At 37.9% G+C, this 26,184-nt stretch overlaps 1 protein-coding gene across 2 annotated transcripts in view; it reads right to left on the reverse strand.

Moving 5' to 3' along the window:
* Positions 1-26,184, reverse strand: part of INTS7 (integrator complex subunit 7) — a 106,043-nt gene that overhangs the window by 78,408 nt on the left and 1,451 nt on the right. For both annotated transcript variants that reach the window (XR_014325971.1, XM_082832645.1), the window contains exons 2-7: positions 16,035-16,164; positions 14,715-14,861; positions 13,338-13,475; positions 6,998-7,044; positions 2,743-2,942; positions 2,140-2,262 (exon numbers count right to left, since the gene is read on the reverse strand). Coding sequence is in view for 1 of the 2 variants with exons in the window: in XM_082832645.1 (XP_082688771.1) it covers positions 2,140-2,262; positions 2,743-2,942; positions 6,998-7,044; positions 13,338-13,475; positions 14,715-14,861; positions 16,035-16,164 (785 nt within the window). In the remaining variant the exon portion in view is untranslated. The remainder of the gene's footprint in view (positions 1-2,139; positions 2,263-2,742; positions 2,943-6,997; positions 7,045-13,337; positions 13,476-14,714; positions 14,862-16,034; positions 16,165-26,184) is intronic.

Below are 26,184 nucleotides of genomic sequence, written 5' to 3' on the forward strand. Positions count from 1 at the left end.
ACTGAGAGGCAAGTCTAATTCACTAAAACAAACCTAAACATTAAAGGATGTAAATTTTTCAATAATTAAGTAATATCTTTGAATGGTGACACAGCATAACTAGACTTATCATGGTGATCATTTTGAAATGTATAGAAAAAGATTACTATGTTGTGTAACAGGAACTAACACAGTGTTGCAGCTCAGTTATACTTCAAAAGCAAGCACACAAACAGACAAACATACAAACAAACTCATAGAAAAAGAGATCAGATTTGTGGTTACCAGAGGCACGGGGTAGTTGGATGAAAGCAGCCAAAAGCCACAAACTTCCAGTTATGAGATAAATAAGTACCAGGAATGTAATGTATAGCATGATAAATATAATTAACACTGTTGTTAGGCTATGTATGAAAGTTGTTAAGAAAGTAAATCCTAAGAGTTCTTATCACACACAAAAAAATTTTTTTAATTCTTTAATTTTGTATCTATGAGATGATGGATGTTCACTAAACTTACTGTGTAATAATTTCATGATGTAAGTCAAATCATTACACTGTATACCTAAAACTTATACAATGCTCTGTCAATTTTATCTCAATAAAACTGGAAAAAAAAGGGAAAAAAAGAAAGAAGTTTTATATATTTACTTTGCCACTTCTAACTTCTGCCACCAATATCAACAATGCTCTTGGAAATTTTTTAGATTGAAACACTTAGAAAAAGACAAAGATAATATTGGGTTGGCCAAAAAGTGCCTTTGGTTTGTAAGTAAAACTAAAAGACACCTTTTTCATTTCCACCAAAAACTTTACTGAACAACATATTCACCCTTTTGTGCCACTACCTTCTGTCATTTTTTAGGCAACTTCATAATTCCATCTTCCCAAAACTTTTTATCTTTTTGAACAAAGAACTGTTCCAGGTGCCTTTTACAGTCTTCCAGGAAATTGAAATTTTTTCCATTAAGAGAATTTTGTAAAGACCAAAATAAATGGAAATCCGAAGGTGCATTGTCTGGTGAATACGGCGGATGAATCAGAACTTCCCAGCCAAGCTGTAACAGTTTTCGCCCGGTCATCAAAGAAACATTCTGTCTTGCATTATCCTGATGAAAGATTAGCCTACTGACTAATTCTAGACACTTTTCATCGAGTGCTACTTTCAGTTGGTCTAATTGGGAGTAGTACTTCTTGCAATTAATCCTTTGGTTTTCCGGAAGGTGCTCATAATAGAGGACTCCCTTCCAATCCCACCATACACACATCACCTTCTCTGGATGAAGACCGGCCTTTGGTGTGGTTGGCGGTGGTTCATTTCGCTTGCCTCACGATCTCTTCCGTTCCATATTATTGTACAGTATCTACTTTTCATCGCCTGTCACAATTTTTTTTTAACACCTTTATTGTAGTGTAATTGCTTTACAATGTTGTGTTAGTTTCTGCTGTATAACAAAGTGAAATCAGCTATACGTATACACAATTTGTTTTAATAACGAACGTTTTTGTTACGTTTAAGTAGAGAATTGCATGTGGAAATATAACTTATGTGGAACCCAAACATCAAAGTGATTAACATAACCAAGCTGGTGTAAATGATTTTCAATGCTTGACTGGATATTCTGAGTATGTCAGCTATCTTCTGTGGGGTATAATGTTGATTGTTCTCAATTAATATCTCAATTTGATGGCTATCAACTTCAACTGGGGTATCCAACCGTGGAGCAACGTCCAGTGAGAAATCTCCAGCACAAAACCTCACAAACCATTTTTGACATGTTCAGTTAGTGACAGCACCTTCTCCATACACTGCACAAATCTTTTTTTGCATTTTACCTTTCTTGAAATAATAAAGCATAATAGGTCAAAAATGTTGCTTTTTTCTTCCATCTTCAATATTAAAATGGCTACACAAAAATTCACCAATTTTGATAAGTCTTGTATTAAATGTATGCTGATATGACAGCTGTCACATACAATCTAACAAAATTGTTTCGAATGAAGTTAAACACAACTAAGTGCCACTAGAGCCATCTTACAGAAAAAACCAAACAAACCTTTTGGCCAACCCAATATAAAAATGTAAAGCAAAACAATATGCTCTATTATAATGCTATATTATTTTTCTATATAAAATATTAATGTTCAAAGCTCTGCATACCTGAATGTTTTCCCTACTCCAAGTATGTGGTGTTTTACTGGCAAGTAATTTCAGATCTTGAATAGCAAGTCTCTTTACTGCTTTCCTGGGGTCATTCTTCAAATACTGCAATAGAAGCTGAATCTACAAAAGAAATAAGTCACGCCATGAATGATACTGTCACTGAAATTATCATTAGGGATGCAGTGTAAGTTAGTGAAACTTACATTTGAGACAGGGCTCATTTCAAATTACAGCCCTGTCATTTATTCGCTATGTGCCCATGTTTGGACCTCTTTCTCCTCTTGTATAGAAATATACTATCATTTAACTTGCAAGGTTCCAGCACAAGACCTGGCCTCAAACACTCAATTCTTCCCTTTTTTTTCCCCGCCAACTCTATGCTCCACCACGTACCCCCACCTCCCCCTCATTTCTCTCAAGGCTCCTAAGAATTAGCACTATGAACAGAGGAAAAAAGCAAGCAAAAGGAAATGAAACCTTCTCTGATCTTTATCAGAGAAAGGGATCTTAATGTTATCAAAACTTATGGGTTACTTATTTTTTATCGTATACTTAATATGCAAGTTTATTGAAAAGGCAGTTAAAGAAAATTGACATTACCTGCTTAGGCGTATCAACCAAGGATGAAGCTGCAAGCAGAGTAAAGGTGTGCAAAGAAACAATCACCATTTTGTTGGAAGGGTAGGATGTGACTAGCTGTTGTAAGAGCTCACGAGCACTGGATGCCAATATTGCATCATGGTGCATGTGCTGCAGGATAGGGATCAACTTCAGCTTCAAGTCGACTGGCGTGGCTAGACCTAGATACAGAAAGAATGCTTAGAGATTTCTGATCATCATCCTGGATAATAGTTCACAGTTAAAAGGTCTGATTCAATTAGCAAAATGACCATTTAAAAACAAATAGTATATGAGTATTATGGTTATAACATTAAAGATAATTATCTACTAGAGATAATCAACAAGTTCAACAGTTTTTTTTCAAAAGTATGTATCTTAACACTAAGTGGTGGGTGCTTATTAAACTACATGCTGATAGTAGAAAATGCCCTTAAAAGGCACAGTAGAAAGCAGTCATATTTGCTGCCTGTTTCTTCCCAAAGGTTACTAAAAGATATACACATACATGTATACATACACACACGTATATGTACAAACTCAATGGTGATTATTTGATTATATTTACAATTTTAATTATTTCCTTCAATTCTAAGTCAAGATCAGGATGTGAACAGACTGTGTATGGAGCAGTTTTGAAACTCTCTGAACTTTGTGTAGCAATGCCTTTCTTTACAGTATACAAAGCTGGAACTCCATGAGGATTAATTCCAAAGCATCTTTTCCTGTCAACATTGGAGCTACATAAACAAAAAAGTCTTTTCTTCTACAGCACGGCTTTGAGGTGACAGTGAACAAAAAACTGTCATCATAATGTACTACACATATGTCAAAAGCTAATTTATCTCTGCTGATCACTGGTTTTGCCACTGTGAAGTAACTGTTAGTGTGAATACATAAATATTTCAACATCCAACAGTGGCTTACATCAACTAAGTCCCTTACTATTTGGCCTCTCTTTGAGTTTAGCCAAAACAGAGAGTCCCAGGAGATGGGAGGGAGAATAAGAGCATTTACTCCCTGGTTTTCTCTCTGCAGGATCATATCAGGCTTATGTTATTATTGTTTTGATCCTTAAGGTACTGAATGCATTTGAATGACCAGTCTATCTTTGAAACTCTTTCTCAATAGCTTCTGCTTTTTCACACTCTTCCTGGTTTTTTTCCTTTCTCAATCTCTTTGTATTCTCCTCTTTATCCACACTTTAACTTCTGGTATTCCTTGGGCTTGGTAATATATTATCTTCTTACCCTATGTACTTTCCCTGAGTGAGCTTATATAAACCCATGGCTTCTATTACCAGTTATATGCTTTTTTTTTTTTTTTTGCGGTACGCGGGCCTCTCACCGCTGTGGCCTCTCCCGTTGCGGAGCACAGGCTCCGGACACGCAGGCTCAGCGGCCATGGCTCACAGGCCCAGCCGCTCCGCAGCATGTGGGATCTTCCAGGACCGGGTCACGAACCCATGTCCCCTGCATCAGCAGGCGGACTCTCAACCACTGCGCCACCAGGGAACCCCACCAGCTATATGCTTTTAAAGACTGCCTCCCCCTCGCCTCCCTGCTCCCTGAACTTCAGATATGTGTATCCCATTACCTCTGGTCATCTCCAATGGGAGGTCTCAGATGTATTTTATACTTAACACAGCCCAAAGACAACTTCTGATCTTTGCTACGAAATTGCCCCTCCAACTTTTCCCATTTCAGGATATGACAACTCCATCATTACGGCTCCTCAGAACTTGGAGTCTTTCTTGATTCCCTTATTTCTCTCACACCCACATCCAAACTTATCAACAAATCTTGTTGGTTTCTATCTTCAAACTGTAACCCAAATCTGACTGTCTTTCCACCTTCATTGCTATCACATTGGTCCATTTCCACCACCATCTCTTGACTGGACCATTGCAACAGTGTCCTAAGTATTGTCTCTACTTAGGCCTTTCCCCATGGCAGACTCCTGTCGCATATCTCCCCCTTCTCCTCTGCAAGTCTATTCTCAATCCAGCAGTCAGAGGGACTCTTTGTGCTTACAGACATTTTTACTGAAGGCTTAGGGAGACTCAAGATTTTACTTTGCAGAAACACAAGCAGCTTAAAATTTAATTTAAGGATACTTTATTCCTAAAACTTGCTCACCACTTCTATATCTTGAGCTCCAATCTTCCTCCACCTTGCCCCCATTCCTACCCCTGTGTTTTTCTCCCTGTCTCTCTTTCTATCTCTTAATTCCTGTTCATTTACTTCCACTTTAAATTTATTTATTTGTTTGTTTGTTTTTATTTAATTATTTTTGGCTGCATTGGGTCTTCGTTGCTGTGCGCGGGCTTTCTCCAGTTGCAGTGAGCAGGGGCTACTCTTCGTTGCGGTGTGCAGGCTTCTCACTGCAGTGGCTTCTTTTTTCTTTTGCGGTACGCAGGCCTCTCACTGTTGTGGTCTCTCCCGTTGCAGAGCACAGGCTCCGGACGCGCAGGCTCAGCGGCCATGGCTCACAGGCCCAGCCGCTCCGTGGCATGTGGGATCTTCCCAGACCAGGGCACGAACCCGCGGCCCCTGCATCAGCAGGCGGACTCTCAACCACTGCGCCACCAGGGAAGCCCCGGTGGCTTCTCTTGTTGCAGAGCACGGGCTCTAGGCATGCGGGCTTCAGTAGTTGTGGCTCGCGGGCTCTAGAGTGCAGGCTCAGTAGCTGTGGTGCATGGGCTTAGTTGCTCCGCAGCCTGTGGGATTTTCCCAGACCAGGGCTTGAACCCGTGTCCCCTGCACTGGCAGGTGGATTCTTAACCACTGCATCACCAGGGAAGTCCCTACTTTAATTTTTTACAGATAAAACTTATGGAACAAAAATGAATCTTAAGTATGCATATTAATGGATTTCTACATATGAATATATCCATAGAGCCACCACTCAAGCTATACAGAATCCTCCAGCACCCTAGGAGGCTTACATCAACTCCCTTGCTATTTGCCTTCTCTCTGGGTGGAGAGCCCCAGCAGAGGGGAAGAGAAGAATGCTCAGGACCGAGTATTTATTCCTTGGCTCCTTCTCTGCAGGGTCACATCAGGTCACATCATTCTGAAGGTCAGCTTTTCAAAGTGGCCCTCTTGATGTGACTCCAGGTTCTGGTAACCACTCCCTCTTCTGCACCATAGAGGGGTATAGGACTACATCATCCCCTATAGTTTACCTTGCCCACACCTTTGTAAATCGTTCCTTCATTAAACCCTGCTAATTATCTCAGCTCAAATGTGACATCTGTTTCCTGCTGAGGTCTTGTCTGATACAGCAGGCATTCAATAAAAACCTGCTCAATGAATGAGTGATGCTTCCTTCTAATGATAGCTTTCTGCAGGACAGCCCTTTTCTGGCAGCAGGGGAAAGAAGACAAAGGAATAAAGAGAAACAGGACAAAGCTCAACCACTGTATCTTGGTCTTCAATTAAGTGATTTTATTGTGGCTCCATTTCCTTTTCCATAAAATAGAGGTAGTAGTATTACCTATCCAAATCTGCCAAATTGCACAATTCAAAGAAATGCCATCTAGAAATACACAAAGAGAGTCGTGTTCTCTAGAGCTGTGCAATGCTGTAACCCCAGAGCTTCCTTTTATGAATATTATGAGGGTAAATGGGGTAATATATGTGAAGCACAGTATGGAAGATGAGGTTAGAATACTAAGGCTTTGTAGGCTACAGTGAGGAATTTGAATTTGAGTTTCGTTGCAGCTGGAAGATACTGGAGGGACACTAGTAGAGTGAAGAGAGTCCCAGAGCTCCTAACAGCACAGCTCTCCCCCAGGTCAGAATGTTTTCCCCCTAAATATCTGCACTTCTCACTCAAATATCATTTTATCAGAAGTCTTCCTTGATCAACATATATAAAACAGTAACTTCCCCCCTTCTATCCTGCCATCTGCTCTGGGGACTCTCTATCCTTCTTACCGCACTTGTTCTCTGCAGCACATGATATGTCATAAATTTACTTACCTGTTGCCACCACCAACCCTTCCACCATTAGAATGTAGGTTACATGAGGGCAAGGGCTTTGTTTTGTGTACTACTGTATCCTAAGCACCTAGAATAGTTCTGGCATTTAGAAGACACTTAATAAACATTATTTGAATGAATAAACGAATGAATAGTGACTAGCACACAGTAAGTACTTAATAAATGTTAGCAGCTAATATTAATATAAATCCCATTAAGTTACTTCATAATACCAAATGAAGCATACATACCTTGAATCATTTCACTGATTTTGTTACAGATTCCTACAGCAAAATCCCTTTGGAAAGAAAAAACAGCAAAATCTTTAAAACCAAACAATTAAATTTGCTTCAGTTTTCTGAGGACTTAAAAGAAACAGAACACAGTAAGCACAGGAGAAATGCAATACTCCAAATCGTAACTAATATTCCTAAGGTCAGGTGCCAGGGGTGGGGTAAGAAATGCAACTGAAACCAAAACTCCAAACAGCAGTGGGCTTATGCCAACACTGTTCCCACATGATTTTCAAGGAAAAATGCTCTGATTTATGAGCATTGTTGCAATTTGCATTACTAAATGACACTGTCTGAAAGACTCAAGCTCACTATCTCGGTCTACAATGTTTTAGGACACACTTTTAATTAAGAGAAGCTTTCAACACACAAGCGATCACTTACGTAAACAATAAAATATATACCAAATATTCTGAATTTTAGAAAAACAGAGTAAGTATGAAGTAGTAGAAACGCAGTAGGAAATATGGATAGAATCTTACTAAGAGCCAAATTATTTAAAAGTGGCCATTTTTTAGATTAAAGACCTAAATGTAAGACTGGATACTATAAAACTCCCAGAGGAAAACAGGCAGAATACTCTCTGACATAAATCTTTTTGGATCCATCTCCTAAAGTAATGGAAATAAAAACAAAAATAAACAAATGGGACCTAATTAAACTTAAAAGCTTTTGCACAGTAGAGGAAACCATATGCAAAGCAAAAAGACAACCTACAGAATGGGAGAAAATATTTGCAAACGATGCAACAAAGGATTAATCTCCAAAATACACAAACAGCTCATACAGCTCAGTATCAAAGAAACAAACAACCCAATCAAAAAATGGGCAGAAGATCTAAATAGAAATTTCTCCAAAGAAGAAAGAAGACATACTGATGGCCAAAAGGCACATGAAACAATGCTCAACACTGCTAATTACTAGAGAAGCGCAAATCCAAACTACAATGAGGTATCACCTTACACCAGTCAGAATGGCCATCATCAAAAAGTCTACAAATAATAAATGCTGGAGAAGGTGTGGAGAAAAGGGAGCCCTCCTGCACTATTGGTGGGAAGGTAAATTGGTGCAGCTACTAGGGAGAACAGTATGGAGGTTCCTTACAAAACTAAAAATAGAACTACCATATGATCCTGCAATCCCACTACTGGGCACATACCCTGAGAAAGCCATAATTTGAAAAGATACATGCACCCCAATGTTTACTGCAGCACTATTTACAATAGCCAAGACATGGAAACAACCTAAATGTCCATCAACAGATGAACAGATAAAGAAGGTGTGGTATACATATACAGTGGAACATTATTCAGCCATAAAAAAGAATGAAAGATGACATTTGCAGCAACATGCATGGACCTAGATTGTCATACTAAGTAAGCCAAACTGAAAAAGACAAATATGATATATCTTAAATGTGGAATCAAAAAAAATGATACAGATGAACTTACATACAAAACAGAAATAGACCCACAGACATGGAAAATAGACTTGTGCTTACCAACAGGGAGGGGGAGGAGGGATAAATTAGGAGTTTGGGGTTAACATATACACACTACTATATATAAAATAGATAACACATAGGACCTACTGTATAGCACAGGGAACTATACTCAATATTTTGTAATAACCTATATGGGAAAAGAATCTGAAAAATAGATATATATATGCATAACTGAATCACTTTGCTATACACCTAAAACTAACACAACATTGTAAACAAACTATACTTCAATTAAAAAAATAAAATAAAAATTAAAAACAAAGTAGGCATTTTAAAAATATTATATATGTGTAAAGTATTTTCCAAGGTGTTGTTTTTGAGTCTGTTGCAACTGAAATATCACTGAATGTTGCAAAAGTTATTAATAACATGAATTTTGGGGATAAAACATTATATAACATGTAAGGAAATAAGATACAGATAATATGATCTAACTTGGCTCTTTTAGTCATGATAAATTATACACAGGGCATGGAATACTTCCCCTCTGCAGTTTAGATGTCTATATAAAACATTTTCTGCCATTAAGATATTATTTAATATTCTCTGACAAAATGGAAAGCACACATCAAGTACACAGTGGTTGTCTGCAGGAAAAATACCATGCAGTCATTTGAGTTTCTACATGAACTACCCATTTTTTTTCATGAAATTCCATAATTATTCAGAGTTGGCTATTTGCAGATATTTTCTAAAAAGATGAATAAAGAAAGCTTGTAACTTTAAGGAAGGTAACTGGGAAAATTTTTTGCCAATCTCAGCTTCTAAGCAAAAATTAGCATTTCAGAAAACTTGTATCTGTCACCATGAGCTCGACAGCTTAATATTCACAGACCTTCCTGATGAGATCAGTGGTGATAGTAACAAATGTGATCCTTTGATATTTTACAATGAAAAAGGTCAACATTTGGAAGACCTGCACAACACAGTGAACCAATATTTTCCAGAAGACCAATATCTAAGTTATAAAACCATACACGGGTAAGAGAGGCCAATGGCTTTCAACGTAACAGTACATATTCACTGGTGGCTTTAGAGTTCACAGGGCAATTAACCTTTAAGAACCAACACTTTTCTAGTTTTGGTATAGTATCAAAGAAAAACATCCATAATTACCTATAAAGCCTTTAAAAACACTCCTTTCTTTTCCAACTATATATCTGTGTGAGGCTGGAATTTTTTCACATATTTTAACCAAAATAACATTGCAACAGAAACAGTGAACACAGAATCAGATATGAGAATCCAGCCAGACATTAAAAAGATTTGTAAAAATGTAAAACAACACCACTCTTCCCACAAAATTGATTTTTGTTTTCGAAAATAATTATCTTCATAAAGATATTTTTATGTTAACATATTAAGAATTTGTTGCTTTTTTTTTTTTTTTTTTTTTGCGGTACGCGGGCCTCTCACTGTTGTGGCCTCTCCCGTTGCGGAGCACAGGCTCTGGACGCGCAGGCTCAGCAGCCATGGCTCACGGGCCCAGCCGCTCCATGGCATGTGGGATCTTCCCAGACCGGGGCACGAACCCGTGTCCCCTGAGTCGGCAGGCGGACACTCAACCACTGTGCCACCAGGGAAGCCCCAGAATTTGTTACTTTTTAAATGAACTAATAAATATTTTAAAAATTTAGGCATTTTCATTCTAATACAGTAACTATCAGTTGATATAATAATCCATATAAACAAAAAAAGCTCTTTGAGGACTTCAATAATGTTTGAAGAGTGTAAAGGGATTCTGATACCAAATAGTTGCAAAACTACTGCTCTGATATCAGCCTCACATTTGATAAGAAAAAGTAAGTCGTAAATGTCTTTCAGGTATAAGGCAAAAGGTGTATTAGGTATGTATAGATGACCTGTTCACATTTCAGAGTGCTCCTGTACTTGTTATTCCTTCTGCTTGGAATATCCTTCCTCTAGATTGCTGCCTCTCCTTCAGCACCCAGTTTCAGCTCAAATGTCACCTACTCAGTGAGGCCTTCCCTGATCACTCTACCTAAGCAGCTCACTCAGGTCATCATCACAATGACAAAACTGTTCTATTTTTCCATAACATTAATGAGCAGCTGAAACTACTTTGTGTTTACATCACAACAGGTCATTCATCTTTTCCACTTCTGTATTCCTGGTGCTTGGAATAGAGTCTGGACATGATGGATATTCACTAAGTATTTCTTCACTAACTATATAATAACTTTTTTTTAAATAGTATCTTTTTTTTTTTTTAATTTTTGGCTGCGTTGGGTCTTTGCTGCTGTGCTCGGGCTTTCTCTAGTTGCAGCGAGTGGGGTCCACTCTTTGTTGCAGCACGCAGGCTCCTCACTGCAGGGGCTTCTCTTGCTGTGGAGCACAGGCTGTAGGCGCATGGGCTTCAGTAGTCGTGGTGCGCGGACTCAGTAGTTGTGGCTCGTGGGCTCTAGAGCGCAGGCTCAGTAGTTGTGGTGCATGGACTCAGTTGCTCCGCGGCATGTGGGATCTTTCCAGACCAGGGCTCGAACACGTGTCCCTTGCGTTGGCAGGTGGTCTCCCAACCACTGCACCACCAGGGAAGTCCCACTAACTATATAATAACTTTGATAACAACTCAAAGTTTAAAAGTCTGTTACACTCCTCTAGGGTCAATAAACTGCAAGTTAGAAGCCTGCAGTTTTCTTTCCTTTTTTTCTTTTTTTTTGGTCTAATAATATTTTTTTAAATTCTTAATGTCAGCATTAAGAATATGTTAAGAATATATAGTCTTGTATGGTGAAATAAATAGAATAATCCAATTCTCCAGCTTCCTCCCACCACCCCCCACCCCAAATTCCGATGCCACACCATTGGTCATACACTCCTGGAATGTTACCATCTACTGGTACCAAGGGGCTACTCCTTTTAGATGGTGAGTGCACCCTTCAGTTCACCACAGTCATCACGTGAAGTCACTTCTCTCATTGACAATGCCTCCCTGGTCCCTGAAGGCATTTGGGTTTGCAACTCCTGCTCTGGGGCTAGCTCTTAAAAATTATAACCTTTTTCAGAACAAGTCACATGTGGTTGTGGTAGCAGACAGGTGGAAACAGGATTAAATAAATTCTTAAGGTCTTTTTTGGCCAGTTTCTCTAATTTGTTTAAGATCCAAAATTGATGGAGATACTAACATAAAAATCCATCCGTATTGGTTGAGATATTTGATCTCAAGCCAGGTCATCACTTCTGGGGGAAGAGGTAAATGCTAATCTGAAAAAGACGTATTTGCTTATTCACACTGATACATCTAGATAGGTCCTTCAGACTTTCCTATTGCACTAATTTGGTATTTTTAAACATCACAAATCACAAGTATACCATGTTAAAGGCTGGTATGTGAAAAACTGCTTCTACATAAACTATTAAATGTTTACTGGTCATCAGTAAGGAAAAAATGCCAACTTTCAAAAGCACAAATAGGAATTGTCTTTACTCAGATATTTCTCTTCCTCAATTATTGCCACACCTACCACTTTCCATCAGTGAATTAAAGACTATATGCTTTCTATTCTCTAATCTGCTTTTCCAATGAGTAATCCTGGAATTCTGAAGGCTTCATAAGAGCAGCTGAAGAATGTGATGTATTAATAAAATATAAAGGAAGACTGTTGGTGATTAACTCTTTCAAGTCTTATCCAAATTTAGCAGAGGCTTTTAATGTAAATGCTACTTTTTATTAAAAAAAATCATAGTCATCTGATTATAAAACCAAAACTTGCTCCTAGCAGGATATACAGAAATTTGTAAAAAAGAAAACAAAAATAAGATAACCATCTTACCAACCAGAGACAATACTTCGATATATATCTTTCTAGTCTTTTTTCTATTCCATAAATATAAATACTTGTTTTTTAAATAAATCTATATCATATAACCTATTATGTAACCTATTTCCAAATATATTTCTAAAATATATACGTTACAAAAGCTGATACAGTATTTCGTTGTACGGTCATATCTATCTTACTAGCACATTGGTTGGAATTTAAGTTGTTACTAATTTTTTTGGTTACGATAACCCTATAACTAGCATCCTTGTAAGTAAATATCAGTACACATTGCTGACTCCTTAGGATAAGTTCTTATAAGTGGATTTTCTAGGTCAAAGGAATGTACATGTTTGGAGCAAAATACATATTACCAAAATGTCCTCCAGAAAGCAATGCTACTTCCCCATCAGTCACTAAAGGGAATAATATATATTTCTTAGAGAGGATAATCAAGCAAGTCAAACACAGTCATAAAACTATGGTCAACATTTCATAAAAAAAAATACACACACACACACACACACACACACACACACATAGATATACTGTTTTGTAAGATAGTAGACTATGACATCCCAAAGAAATTAAAATTGGTTTCAACTCAAGTTACTGTCTCTGTCAAACTGTGCACAGTTCTACTGCCAAAAAGCTAAACTTGAGAAGACAGTAAGAAAGCAGCAATTTAGTATTAGGACTGTATGTCTGGGGAAGGCTGTTCAGGAGACAAATCTTCTGCTCCCCAGTGAAGCCTTCCCCAACTACTCTAATCCCATGCTGATCCTGTCCTTCTGGAAACTCTAATTTCATTTACAGTTAATGCCAACATCTATACTTAACTTTTCTGTTTTAAGGATTTAAGTCCTGTTTTCCCAACATGACGGAAACCCTCTTGGAAAATACACCTTGCAATTTACATTTTTCTGTATCCCTTAGTGTTTTACATACACAGATGAGTTATTCCTTCAAAACCTCTTCCTGGGAAGCGAAATTATAAAAGGCCTACGCTTACTTTGACTGTGCAGAGAAGTTAGCAGCAGCAAAAACAGCAGCTTCAACTTCTACGTTATCATGTGAATCCAGACTCTGACGAATACTATGATGAGCATTCTTCCTCTCAGGAATTATTGATGCCAGACTTCCCAACATCCTGCACAAACAGAGAAACCCAAGAAGAATGGAAATACAATAAGCTCAAGGTCAGAAAAGGAAGAAACAGGCAAAGCTAAATTACCAAAACTAAAGTTTACAGGTCATTCCATAAATCTCAGGTTAATAAAGTATCAATTTTAGAAATCAAGCAGTGACTCAAATTCTAAACACTTTTCCATACTTCAATATGTCAGAAAAACTAACATGGCTTATTTAACACAAGTAAAACTTTTAATAATCACCTTGAAGTACATGCTGAGTACCAAAGACAGCCCAGAAAAAGAAACTTTTAAATTATTAAAGCATCAAAATATCAATTTTCCAATGTCGTATAAAGAAGTCCACTTTAGCAAAGCATTAAGAGTTCAATACTTTTGTTATTCAGCAGATCCGCAAAGTAAAAAGTAAGACTTCCCAGTCTTTTTTTCAACATCAGTGATTACTTGTATCATGATTTTCAAATCTCTCCTCAATATCAAGAGAAGAGAGGAGAATGCTCCCTGGGGCTCATATCAGAATTGAGGAAGGAAGAGTTTAGGAAAGTGAGTTTCAAACAATCCAAAAATTATGCATATAATTTCATAGATGATAGACCTAAAATGAGGATATTGGTTCAAGCTGGATATAAGGCTTACAAAATGAAATTCTAACAAAACTTAAAAAAAAATTTTTTTAATGCCAAGAAAGAAAAGAAAAGGCTGAAGAAACTAATATGGTTATATCTGGCATTCTCCAAGGAGAATATATTATCATATATAATATGATATAAATCATCATATACAAAATAAATATATATTTTGTATAATATAATATAATATATTTTTATCATATACAAAAACAATATATAATATAATATAAATTATCATATACAAAAACAAGCACATAACCAAGGATGAATACAGAAAACTGACATGAAACAGTAGAACAAGGTCAGGAAGGTAAAAGTTCAAAATAAGCTGAGGCTAAGCCACATTCACCTTAGAGTTATCAGATCAGAACATCCACCCACGAAGAGAAATATTTCAAACGTAAGTTACCAAAACAGTATCATAGATGGTTAGCTGCAAGGCATTTACAGATTAGGATGGTTACCATATTTTCTCAGTGACTGTTAGTAGAAAAAATAAAAATAAATTCTTAATATTCAAAATGATAAAAGTAAATAGATTGCCTTTTGGGGATATATAATCACAACTCAAACAATCTTGTGGTGACTCATTAGCATAACAGAGTATACCGGAGTGTGATGGCTCTTGCTACAGGATCATTACTATGAATCACAGAGAAAATCCTCTTCACAAATTCATCCACATTTAGAATCTTCTCCAAATGCTTCTCACTTTGTTGAGTAACTTTAAGAACACACAGCCTCAGGAAATTGTTTCTATGAAAAACCACAGATAAAATAAATTAGACCACTTTATAAAGTAATATTTAATTAGGAATCAAAGCAACACTAATGATATTAATAAATTTTAGCAACAGGCCAATGTTTTTCAATCTTAATATTCTCTGTCTTACCACTGAAAGAGTTAAAGTCTGTACAGTCATCCTGTGATATCCATGGTGGGGAGGGGGACTGGTTCCAGACTACCCCCTGCCATACCAAAACCCTTGGAGACTCGAATCCCTTATACAAAATGGCATAGTATTTGCACATCCTCCCACACACTTTTAAATCATCTCTAGGTTATTTACAATACCTAATACAATACAAATGCTATATAAATCAATGTAAATACAATGTAAATAGTTGCCAATGTGTGGCAAACTCAAGTTTTGCTTTTTGGAACTTTCTGGAATTTTTTTTCCAAATATTTTTGACCCATGGTTGGTAGAACCCCTGGATGCAGAATGCTTAGCTGCAGAGGGCCAACTGTACATGAGATGCGTACTAAGCATAAGCAGTTAGCAAAGCCTGCAGTCCTACTGCAAGGCACCAAAACAGTAGTAACAGAAAGAGAAGCCCTGGACCCCAAACTCAATCTCCTCAGTCATATTATAACCAAGGAGATGGTCATCTTCCTCTCAAGCTAATTCTACAACATCATTTCTCCAAGTCTGATTTGGTGTGTGTATAAGCACACGAATGCATGGAGAAGGGTGGAAAGACGTGGGAGAGGGAATGGCAGAGGGAAAAAAATAGGTGTATATTCAGTGCTTGCTTACATGTTTCAGGCACTTCACAGTGACCCGTAATCTCATGTAACATGTCATTTCATGTTATAAAATAAACAGTTAAATCAGAAACTTCTCCAAACTATCTGCACAAAGCCACAGATATTTCTGAAATATACAATAATATATTAAGGTTGTCTTAATTTGGAATTATCCTGTCCCCCAAAGAAATAAGTACTCTCTGACTTATATCCTTCACTTTTGCTTAAAATGCCATTAAATTTCACACCAAAATTTGTTGCAAATTGCCACGTGCATCCATTAAAATGGTAATGAACCATGTGGAAGTCCTAAAAGCCAAAAAGAATACAGACCACAATATAAAATAAAGAAATATGAACAATGTGCTTTAGGACACCAAGGCCTTAAAAAGACTTACCCAACTCTGAAAACATCAGCTAACTTTAGGAAAGCAGAATTGATGAGAATGGGAAATGGATACTTCTGAAAGAGCCTGGGAAAGCGGACAACTGCTTCACACTGTTCACCAAGTTTGCCAGATCTTAGACCTATGAAGAGCATAAAAAGGGAAGAACAGTTTACAAATTTGTGGCTACAATAAGGCAAAAATAGCAAATATCAACACAGTATTACAGAGTAAAATTATTTACACAGTAAAGTAATAATCATTCTTAACAATTAAGTAAAGTACAGTTGTAACTCATTACCTTTTCAAAAATAAAAATGGCATATGAAATAGTAATTTGGTAAAGTGTCATTTTTAGATATAGAATAATGAAAAAGAAACTATTTTTTAAAAAAGATTGAGTTGATAAAATATTTGGGGCCATAAGTAAACCTCAACAAATTTAAAAGGACTGAAATCATACTATGTATGTTCTCTGACCATAATGGAATTAAATTTAAAATCAGTAAGAGAAAAATATTTAAAAATTCCCAAACATTTGGAAATTAAGCAACACACTTATAAATAATCAATAAGATGAATCACTGAAAGAAGTGAAAGGGTGAAAGAAGAAATCAGAAGGGAAATTTAAAAAAAGAAAAGAGAAAAAGAAACTCAATCCTTAATTTGCACCATATACAAAAATTAACTCAAAATGAACCACAGACCTAAATGTAAGAGCTAAAATTATAAATTATATAGAAGAAAATACAGAGGAAATCTTTATAAGCTTAGGTTAAGCAAAGAATTCTTAGATAAAAAAAAAGTGGAGTTTTTAGATTAAAAACATCATAAAATTAAAAAGTGATAAGTTAAACTCTATCAAAATTAAAAACTTCTGCTCTTCGGCTTCCCTGGTGGCCCTAGTGGCACAGTGGTTAGGAACCCGCCTGCCAATGCAGGGGACAAGGGTTCGAGCCCTGGTCCGGGAAGATCCCACATGCTGCGGAGCAACTAAGCCCGCGTGCCACAACTACTGAGCCTGAGCTCTAGAGCCCGCAAGCCACAACTACTGGGCCCGCGTGCCACAACTACGAAAGCCTGCGCACCTAGAGCCCATGCTCCACAACAAGAGAAGCCACCGCAATGAGAAGCCCGCACACCGCAATGAACAGTAGCCCCCGCTTGCTGCAACTAGAGAAAGCCCGTGCGCAGCAACAAAGACCCAATGCAGCCAAAAATAGATAAATAAATTTATTAAAACAAAAAACTTCTCTTCAAAATATACTGTTAAGAGAATAAAAAAACAAGCCACATACTGGAAGAAAATATTTATAGAACATGTATCTGATAAAGGACTTTATCCATAGTTCTTATAGCTCACTTTTTTTTTTTTTTTTTTTTTTTTTTTTTTTTTTTTCAATACGCGGCCTCTCACTGTTGTGGCCTCTCCCGTTGCAGAGCACAGGCTCTGGACGCGTAGGCTCAGCGGCCATGGCTCACGGGCCCAGCTGCTCCGCGGCATGTGGGATCTTCCCGGACCAGGGCATGAACCTGTGTCCTCTGCATCGGCAGGCAGACTCTCAAGCACTGCGCCACCAGGGAAGTCCAGTTCTTATATCTCAATAAAAAGAAAACTTAATTTTTTTTAATGGGCAAGATTTGAAGAGAAATTTCACTAAAGAGGAAATAAGGATGGCAAACATAAGCACATGAACAGATGCTCATCACTGTTAGTCATCCATGAAATGTAAATTAAAAACCACAGTAAGACACCACTACAGATCCATTAGAATGGCAAAGAAGACCGACAATACCAAGTGCTAAGAGGATATGGAGCAACTAAAACTCTCATACATTGCTGGTGGAAATGCAAAACTATACAGTTCTTTGGAAAACAGTTTGGTCATTTCTTATCAAGGTAAATATACACTCATTATACACTCAGCAATCTTACTTCCAAATATTTACCTAAGTGAATTGAAAACATCCGTCCATACAAAGATCTGTATGCAAAGGTTCACAGCAGCTTAATGCGTAATAGCCCCAAACTGGAAACAACCCAACCCAGTCTATCAACTGGTGAATGAATAAACAAACTGTGGTCCATACAATGGACTCATACTCAGCAATAAAAAGAAACCGATTACTGATACAACAACATGGGTGGATCTCAAAATCATTACGCTAAGTGAAAGAAGTCAGTCCCAAAAGACTACTGTATATGACATTCTGGAAAAGGCAAAACTATGGGAATAGAAAGCAGAAAGTGGTTGCCAGAAGCTAAAGAAAGAGAACTGACCACAAAGGGGCACAGGGCAAGTTCTGGGGGTGAAAGAATTGTTCTAGGTAGTGGTTTCATGACTGCATACATTTGGTGGATTTTATTATATACAAATTATACCTCAATGAAATCTGATTTTTTTTTTCCCCACGCCTTACACAGCTTGTGCAATCTTATTTCCCCAAACAGGGGTTGAACCTGGGCGCTCAGCAGTGAAAGCACTGGGTCCTAACCACTGGACCGTCAGGGAATTCCCTCAATGAATATGATTTTTTTAAAAATCCAACAAATAAAAGGAGTTAATATTCAATCCTTAAAAAAATTCATTAAGAATAAGTATCTTGATATGGAATTAACAGTATCACCTTCAAATATTTTTCTTTTAGTATTTTGCCATTTACAAAATGCTGATTATATCTGCACAAGAGTAAGTGCCCTAGAACATCTCTGTTCAGTAAAGTTTGTTCACTGTTAAAAAATGACAAAGGAAATGTTTGTCTGAGGTGTAAAACAAGGAATGTCACTTGCCATTCAGTTCTACAAAGATTAAGTCGCTGACCTACAGCACACCTGAAAGGAATTTAGGACAAAGAACAAGATGAGGCACTCTGCGCTTTAGGGAAAACAGGCAAAACAGGCCCTTAGATAGTTATATTTCAGGAAAAAAAAATTTTATGAACCCAGATTCTCGCATCTTCCCACACTTAGAAAAGCACTAAAATCATTAACTGAGATATCTGTTCCTTGTGACTAGCAGTAACCTTCTACTGAGACATATGTTGGATTGCACATACTCCTTAGCCAAAATCACATGTGTACTGACCTCTCCCTCTGCCTCTTCAGAGCAGTTCCTCACAGCTATCTGGAAGGCTGTCACCAAGGCTATAGTCCTCAGTAAGACACTGAATAAAACTCAAATCACAGCTCTTATATTGTGTGGTTTTCCCCCAGTTGACAGAGGGCTCTTTACTGGTTGCCACTTTGTTCCAATACATAAGACAACCACAAAGTAAATCTGCACATGCAATTTCTACAACTTCCTAATGAGTTAAGTTCTATAGGTACACTCATGTTAGTTATTTGGTACTTGGAAAATATTTCCTCATAGGAAAAAATATAGCACTATCAGTACTCATAGTACTCCATAATCTAATAACCACTTACAATAAAAGTTCCTCTGGGAAAATTAATTCAAAATTAACTCTAACTGAGATATTTAGAACATACCCCTTCTTTGTCTGCTCCCTTCTCCCTACACCCCTCACCCACCAACTTCCATACACACAAGAACTGCCACTAGAAGATCTAGGAGTCTTCTTCCCACTAAATGCACAGTACCAACAGAGACACTGTAGGTTACTGGCAATGGCTCCTGTATCCTTGAAAAAGGGGTCAAGGGACACACAGATAGGGCACTGAAGGACACAAGGGAAGGGGAGAAAAAGAAAGGCAAGTGTGAGGATGGAGGTGTGAGAACAGAGAAGAAAGAGATGTGTGCTTATGTACGTGTGCTGGGGGAAGGGAATGCTGGGAGAACCCACAGTAATTGGACTTGTTTCCTTCTCTTCTCTCTCTCAAGAGTTGAGTGATACAAAGGATAGTAAAGTTCTGTTTGTAATAAATTAACCTTGGTTGGAATGAAAAAGGTAAAGTAGGAAGTGGTCTACATACAGGGAGTCTCCTCAACAGAATATGATCCAGTTTACCTTCCCTTTAAAAATGGAACCAAAGACCAAATCATTTACTTAAACATGCTGATTTAAAATGTACCAAAGATAATTTTGCATCTGGTCAAAGAAAGGTTTTGATTTCTCTAGTGTGGTCAAATTTTATTTCTTTAAGATAAAGTAGACCCTCATTCCCATAACAGAGCCATCAGGGTACATGAGCTAAAGAATAGTAAATGTCTCGCTTATTTTCTGATATGAGTTTTATGAGAGAGGAAATGAGAAGCTAGGCTGGCTCAGAAGGTCAGAAGCTAGGGTACAAGAGAAGAGAGAAGTGCATTAAGGCCTGCAATGCAGCAACAATCCTAGGCTGGGGCAGTATGGTACCCAGCTTGCTTGCTCTAGGCCAATTCCAACTCCAGTATAAGCCAAGCACCTGAAAATAGCAGCTCAGCACAAGCAGATCTTATTCTTAGAGGGGTTTAAGAGGTTATTCACTGTACTTCTGTTGCTAGCTACAACAAATCTGAGGAAAAATACCCTGATCAGAAGACCAATGATCATAAGAACGCCACCGTAAGACCCACTGTGGAAGGATGTGATTGCTGTTTCTACGTTTTACTTTTTATTCTCCCACCAAAGCGACAGAGATCTCTTCCTTTTCAGTGCCTGGAGTTAAACAGTGCTCAACTTAGTTGCAACATGCAGGTAGACTAGGAAGAACTAAAATAAGTTGTCCATAAATTGCTTATTCAGTCAAAATCCATTTGGCAGCAATGAAATTCATTATTCTAAACTTATTTCTCATTTGAAATGTGCAGAACATTTTGCTACGCTAGTGGTTTATCAGGTCTGATTCTGCATCAGAAACATTTGTGAAATTTTTCAAAAATGTCTATGCTAGGGTTCCTCTCCAACCTACCAAATCTCTACAGTGGGGGCCCACGCATCTAGTTAGCTGTTTTGTGAAGGTAGGCGAGTAGATCCTCAAGCTATCCTCTGCCATTTAATCTTATTTGACTGAAAACTAGTAGGCTGCTGAATCTGGCCCTAAGAGTAACTTTATGATACAATGTTTTCAAAGGTTTTGAATTCATTGTCAAATATTAAAAATGAAATGAGATTCCACATAAAACCCAGGATTTCTGGGGTTTGGGGTTTTTTTTGAAAATTTAAAGATCTGAAATGTCACTAAAGAAGGTGGGAGAATCCTGACTAAAGAAACATTGTAGTATTGCAGGTCTGTGTTGAAGGCCAGTTTGGGTTTGTGTCATTTCTGATAAAAGCCACATACCAAATTGTATGACTTTCTCCAGCAATTTTTGGCTGCCTTTGGGCACACATGACTAAAATAGAACCTTGGATGAGAATTTAAAGTACTGGTAAGAAACTTAATGAAATTAATGAAACGAGGGACCATAAAATCTAAATTGGATAAAGAAGTAAAAACACAAAGGGATTGAGAGGTAAGGGAAGTCGAGAGGTAAGTATACTGAGGTCTGAATGAAATAAAGAATGGTTAGAGTAGCAGTTAATCATGATGATGATGCACATTAAGTGCTTATTCTGTGCCAGATACTCTAGTAAGCATTTTACATGTATTAAGCTCTCACTATACTCACAGAAGTTAGGTATTATTCAATAATTCCCATTTTAAAGATGAGGACACAGGTAAAGAATAGTTAAGCGACTTGCCTAAGAAACAACAGCTAATAAATGGCAGAGATGCAATTCAAATCCTGGCAATCTGGTCCTAATTATTATGCTAAAATGCATTTCTAGCAAGCAACTAGAGGACAGAGGTTAAGATTAAAGAAGAGATACCTGAATGGGATTTCAGAGTGGTATAATTCTGAGGGATGAAAAATTCCAAGGAATTGAAGAGAAATAACATAAATTATGGTAAACTTGGGATTTGTGATACATCAATCAAGTTTTCAAAACAGCATACATTGCTAGGTAGCATGTATCAGTCAGAGTTCTTAGCTGCAAGCAACAGAAGCTAACTCTGATGATTAGGCAGGAAATGAGTTTTTATTGAGTGTTTATTAAAGTAATAAGCAGTTTCAAGGCAAAACTCCTAAGAACACCTAACTCCACACTGCCAAACTGATTAGATGAGGTAAACTATTGTTGCTGGGAAGCACCAGATGCTAGAATTAGCTCTCCTATCATCTAGGAATGTAGTAGCCATTGCTGCTACTACTGTACACTATGGACACTGCAGCCACTGCTGCTGTCAAGGAAACTGCAAGTACTCTTCAACTCTGCCTTCTTGCATCTCTAAACTAAATCACAGAGCCTGGAGATCTGTCTGATTGGCAGAGCCTAGTTCACATCCTGTGCTTTTCTTTTTGGCCGCACCGCTTGTGGGGATCTTAGCTCCCCAATCAAGGATTGAACCTGGGCCCTCGGCAGTGAGGGCGTGGAGTCCTAACCACTGGACAGCCAGGGAATTCTCTCCTGCACTCTTAAAAGGGAAACTAGGAAAGTGAGCTTTTGCTTCCACCTTGATGAGACAGTGCTTGTGGTGTGGGCCATTCCTCAAGCATAGAATGTTCACAAGATGCTAAGTGACCACCAATATGACTAATATCCACTACAAAGAACACTGCTAATACACACTACTACACAAGTACATTTTAGGAGAATTTGTTGTATACATTTGCTTTAGCTAAAGGGTGAGAATGATTCAAAATGGAACCATAATACCCTAACATCTTAAACCGTAACATCTTAAAGTCTATTCATTAAAAATGAGGTGGGGAGGGGAGAAATACAAACACAAGTATGCACCACACATTATACCAAGGCAATCTCACAACAGCTTAGTAAACTGATCACGGTAACATCTCAGTAAATTATATATAAAAAGCAAGAATAAAAACAACTAATAGGATAGTCAATTCAACTGATGATGCATTAATAATAAAGCATCCTTCCCCCAAACTTTAGAATCTGTAAATATACATGGTGAGAATGTATGCAATATTGTGCAATATGCACAAATACTGATTTAGAATCATAAACAAATTATTTTTATGAATACCAACTTTTAGGAATATTTAATAACTTACTTTGTAAGTTACAAGATAATAGCTTTTAGCCATATGTAAAAATGAGTCTATGGATTTCAGTAAGAACTAAAGAAGGGCCTTGGCTTTTTGGATCAGTTCATAGTCCATCAAAGGATCACCAGCCAGGCTTTAAGAATCAGTCCTTTATAATGCTGGTTTTTATGTGGCTTTGAGTTAAGAGTCTGACCTTAATTCTACATGATCTTACAGGTCCACTTCTCAATACTGCCACACTAAGTTTGGTCTGGTAGTACAGATTCTCAAGAGAAAGAATTTGATTGACTCAGTGTGGGTCACATGTTCACTTCTGAATCACTTACGGCCTGGAATTAGTCACTTGGTACAAACTTGGCTGCAGAGACCTCCCTCTTTAGTAGGGGATATGGGGATACTCACAGGGCCTCATATTTGTTTATCATAATACCAACTACATCTGTACCAATATGGACAGAGTAAAAGCAACCTGTGGTCTCTTCCAGAGTCTGAGAATTCAGATGTTTTGGAACATAGGTGAAGTGACAGCAACTAAGGGAAAACAGACAGTTGTCCTGATTTACATCAATTTCCTATTTCATAATTAACTTTTTCATTGAACATACCATCAAGTTTTCCATGCAACATTAAGTTCACCAACACCTCAGAAAGCAACTCCACCCCCTACATTTCCTTCCTTCTCATTGCCCAGGTGCAAGAAAGGGAAACCACTCTCTTCCCCATTGCTCTTGGATCTCATCCCCCCAAGGCCAACCTTACAGAAAGCAGATAGGCTGAGTGACGTCATTTAAGGTAGACTCTCCTTTTCACCCAGGGTGAAGGAGATCTTTCATAAGTTTTCCTAAATCACTGGGACAACTTCCCATCAGCTGACTTAAAAATCTTTAGACTGACAGTGTAGAAGTTACATTAGTGAAAGTTACACTGAGTAAATTATGGGAGATATGTCCTTTGTAATGCCTATATTATAGAAATGATTGATTATGAAATGTGTCATATATACATAAGTTATACTTGATTTGACACTTTGCTGTCTTCACAGCTCAGGCAGCATGGTTATCAGCTTAAAACTTTTAAAAAGGGAAGGCAAAATGACCTCTACATAGGAGCTAAAGTGACCTTCAAAAATGTAAACCAATCCATGTCAGTCCTCTGCTTAAAAACTTTCAATGTTTTCCCAATGCACTTTGCATAAATCCAAACTTCTTGTCCTAACAAAGCCATATTTGATCTAGCCCTGTCTGCCTCATGTGAGCTTCTTAAAGCTGTTTTGTTCACTAATATAGCCCCAAGTCTGAGTGCCTAACACAGTGTAGATGATCAGTAAATATTTGTTGAATGACTTAATGGCTATTATATAAAGGATGATTTTTCTGTGTTACTAACTACATCCTAAATGAACAGAGTTAAGTCAGCTTTAAAAGAGCATCCATGGACTTCCCTGGTGGCGCAGTGGTTGAGAGTCCGCCTGCCAATGCAGGGAACACAGGTTCGTGCCCCGGTCTGGGAAGATCCCACATGCCACGGAGCGGCTGGGCCCGCGAGCCATGGTCGCGGAGGCTGCGCGTCCAGAGCCTGTGCTCCGCAACGGGAGAGGCCACAACAGTGAGAGGACCGTGTACCGCAAAAAAAAAAAAAAAAAAGAGCATCCATTTATTCCTAGAGAGATCAGAAACAAGTTGCTTACTGCCATGCTTGCTCAAAATGCTCGGAACAAAGTGCAATGGTTATAAACATATAACAGGTTATAAATGGCACCATTTCCCAAGTGTATTTCTTGACACTAGTGCTACAGATACTTCTTTATAATGTAGTTCAAGTATCACATCTGTATATCTAACTGCCTACCCAACATCTCCAGCTGGATGTCTAAGAGACATCTCAAATTTAACAGTCTCAAACTGATCTGATTTTCGTCCACTCAGTAAATGGCAATACATACTTCCAGGAGCTCAGACCAAAAACCTCTGAGTTTCTCCTGACTACTTAACTCTCACATTCTCATCCAATTCATTAGCTACTCTCATTGGCTATACCTTCAAAATATATACAGAATCTCAGCACTTCACACAGCCTCACTGTAACCACCCTGGCCCAAGCCACTATTCTCTTTTCCCTGGATTGTTATTGATACAATTGCCTCCTCACTACAGTAGTCCCTCAGTATCTGTGGAGCATCCATGCATTCAAGTAACCCCACATCAAATTCTACCTGTAAAATACTCACCCAAGGCACTGCTGGGAGGATTTAACACCATCACTTAGTATCTAGGACAGACACCTGGTTTACACTCAATAGCCACCTATATATTTCTTACAGATCTGAAATATTCCTATATCAATTTATAAGAAGGAAAAATTGTGTTATATTTTTTCTTACTACAACTTCAAGTTTTTCGGAATTAAACAATTCTAGATTTCTCGTTTCTTCAAAGTCCCATCCCAATTCTGTTCCACACCACTGCTCTACTGTCACTATGGGATGAGTCCACCTGGACCACAGTGGTAGAAAATGTCTTTACAGAATTAGTAGGAATATTAGATATCCAGACCTGCAACTCTTAAGAGGGTAATAAGGAAGGAAATATCAGAATGGGGAGGAAAAGATTATGTAGTGTATAAAAAACATATTTAGGGGCTTCCCTGGTGGCGCAGTGGTTGAGAATCTGCCTGCTAATGCAGGGGACATGGGTTCGAACCGTGGTCTGGGAAGATCTCACATGCCGCGGAGCAACTAGGCCCGTGAGCCACAACTACTGAGCCTGTGCGTCTGGAGCCTGTGCTATGCAACAAGAAAGGCCGCGATAGTGAGAGGCCCGCGCACCGCGATGAAGAGTGGCCCCTGCTTGCCACAACTAGAGAAAGCCCTCGCACAGAAACGAAGACCCAACACAGCCAAAAAGTAAATTAATTAATTAATTAATTTTTTTAAAAAAAGAAAGAATGCACAGGGAACTATACTCAATACTTTATAATAACCCATAAACGAAAAGAATCCGAAAACGAATAGATAACATGTATATGTATAACTGAATCACTTTGCTGTACACCTGAAACTAACACAACATTGTAAATCAACTATACTTCAACTACAAAAAATAAATTAAAAAAATAAAATTTATAAAAAAAACACATTTAATGTTATGACTTTATATTTTAGA

The sequence above is a fragment of the Leucopleurus acutus genome, assembly GCF_964270905.1.
Source record: "Leucopleurus acutus genome assembly, chromosome: 2".
NCBI lineage: Eukaryota > Metazoa > Chordata > Mammalia > Artiodactyla > Delphinidae > Leucopleurus > Leucopleurus acutus.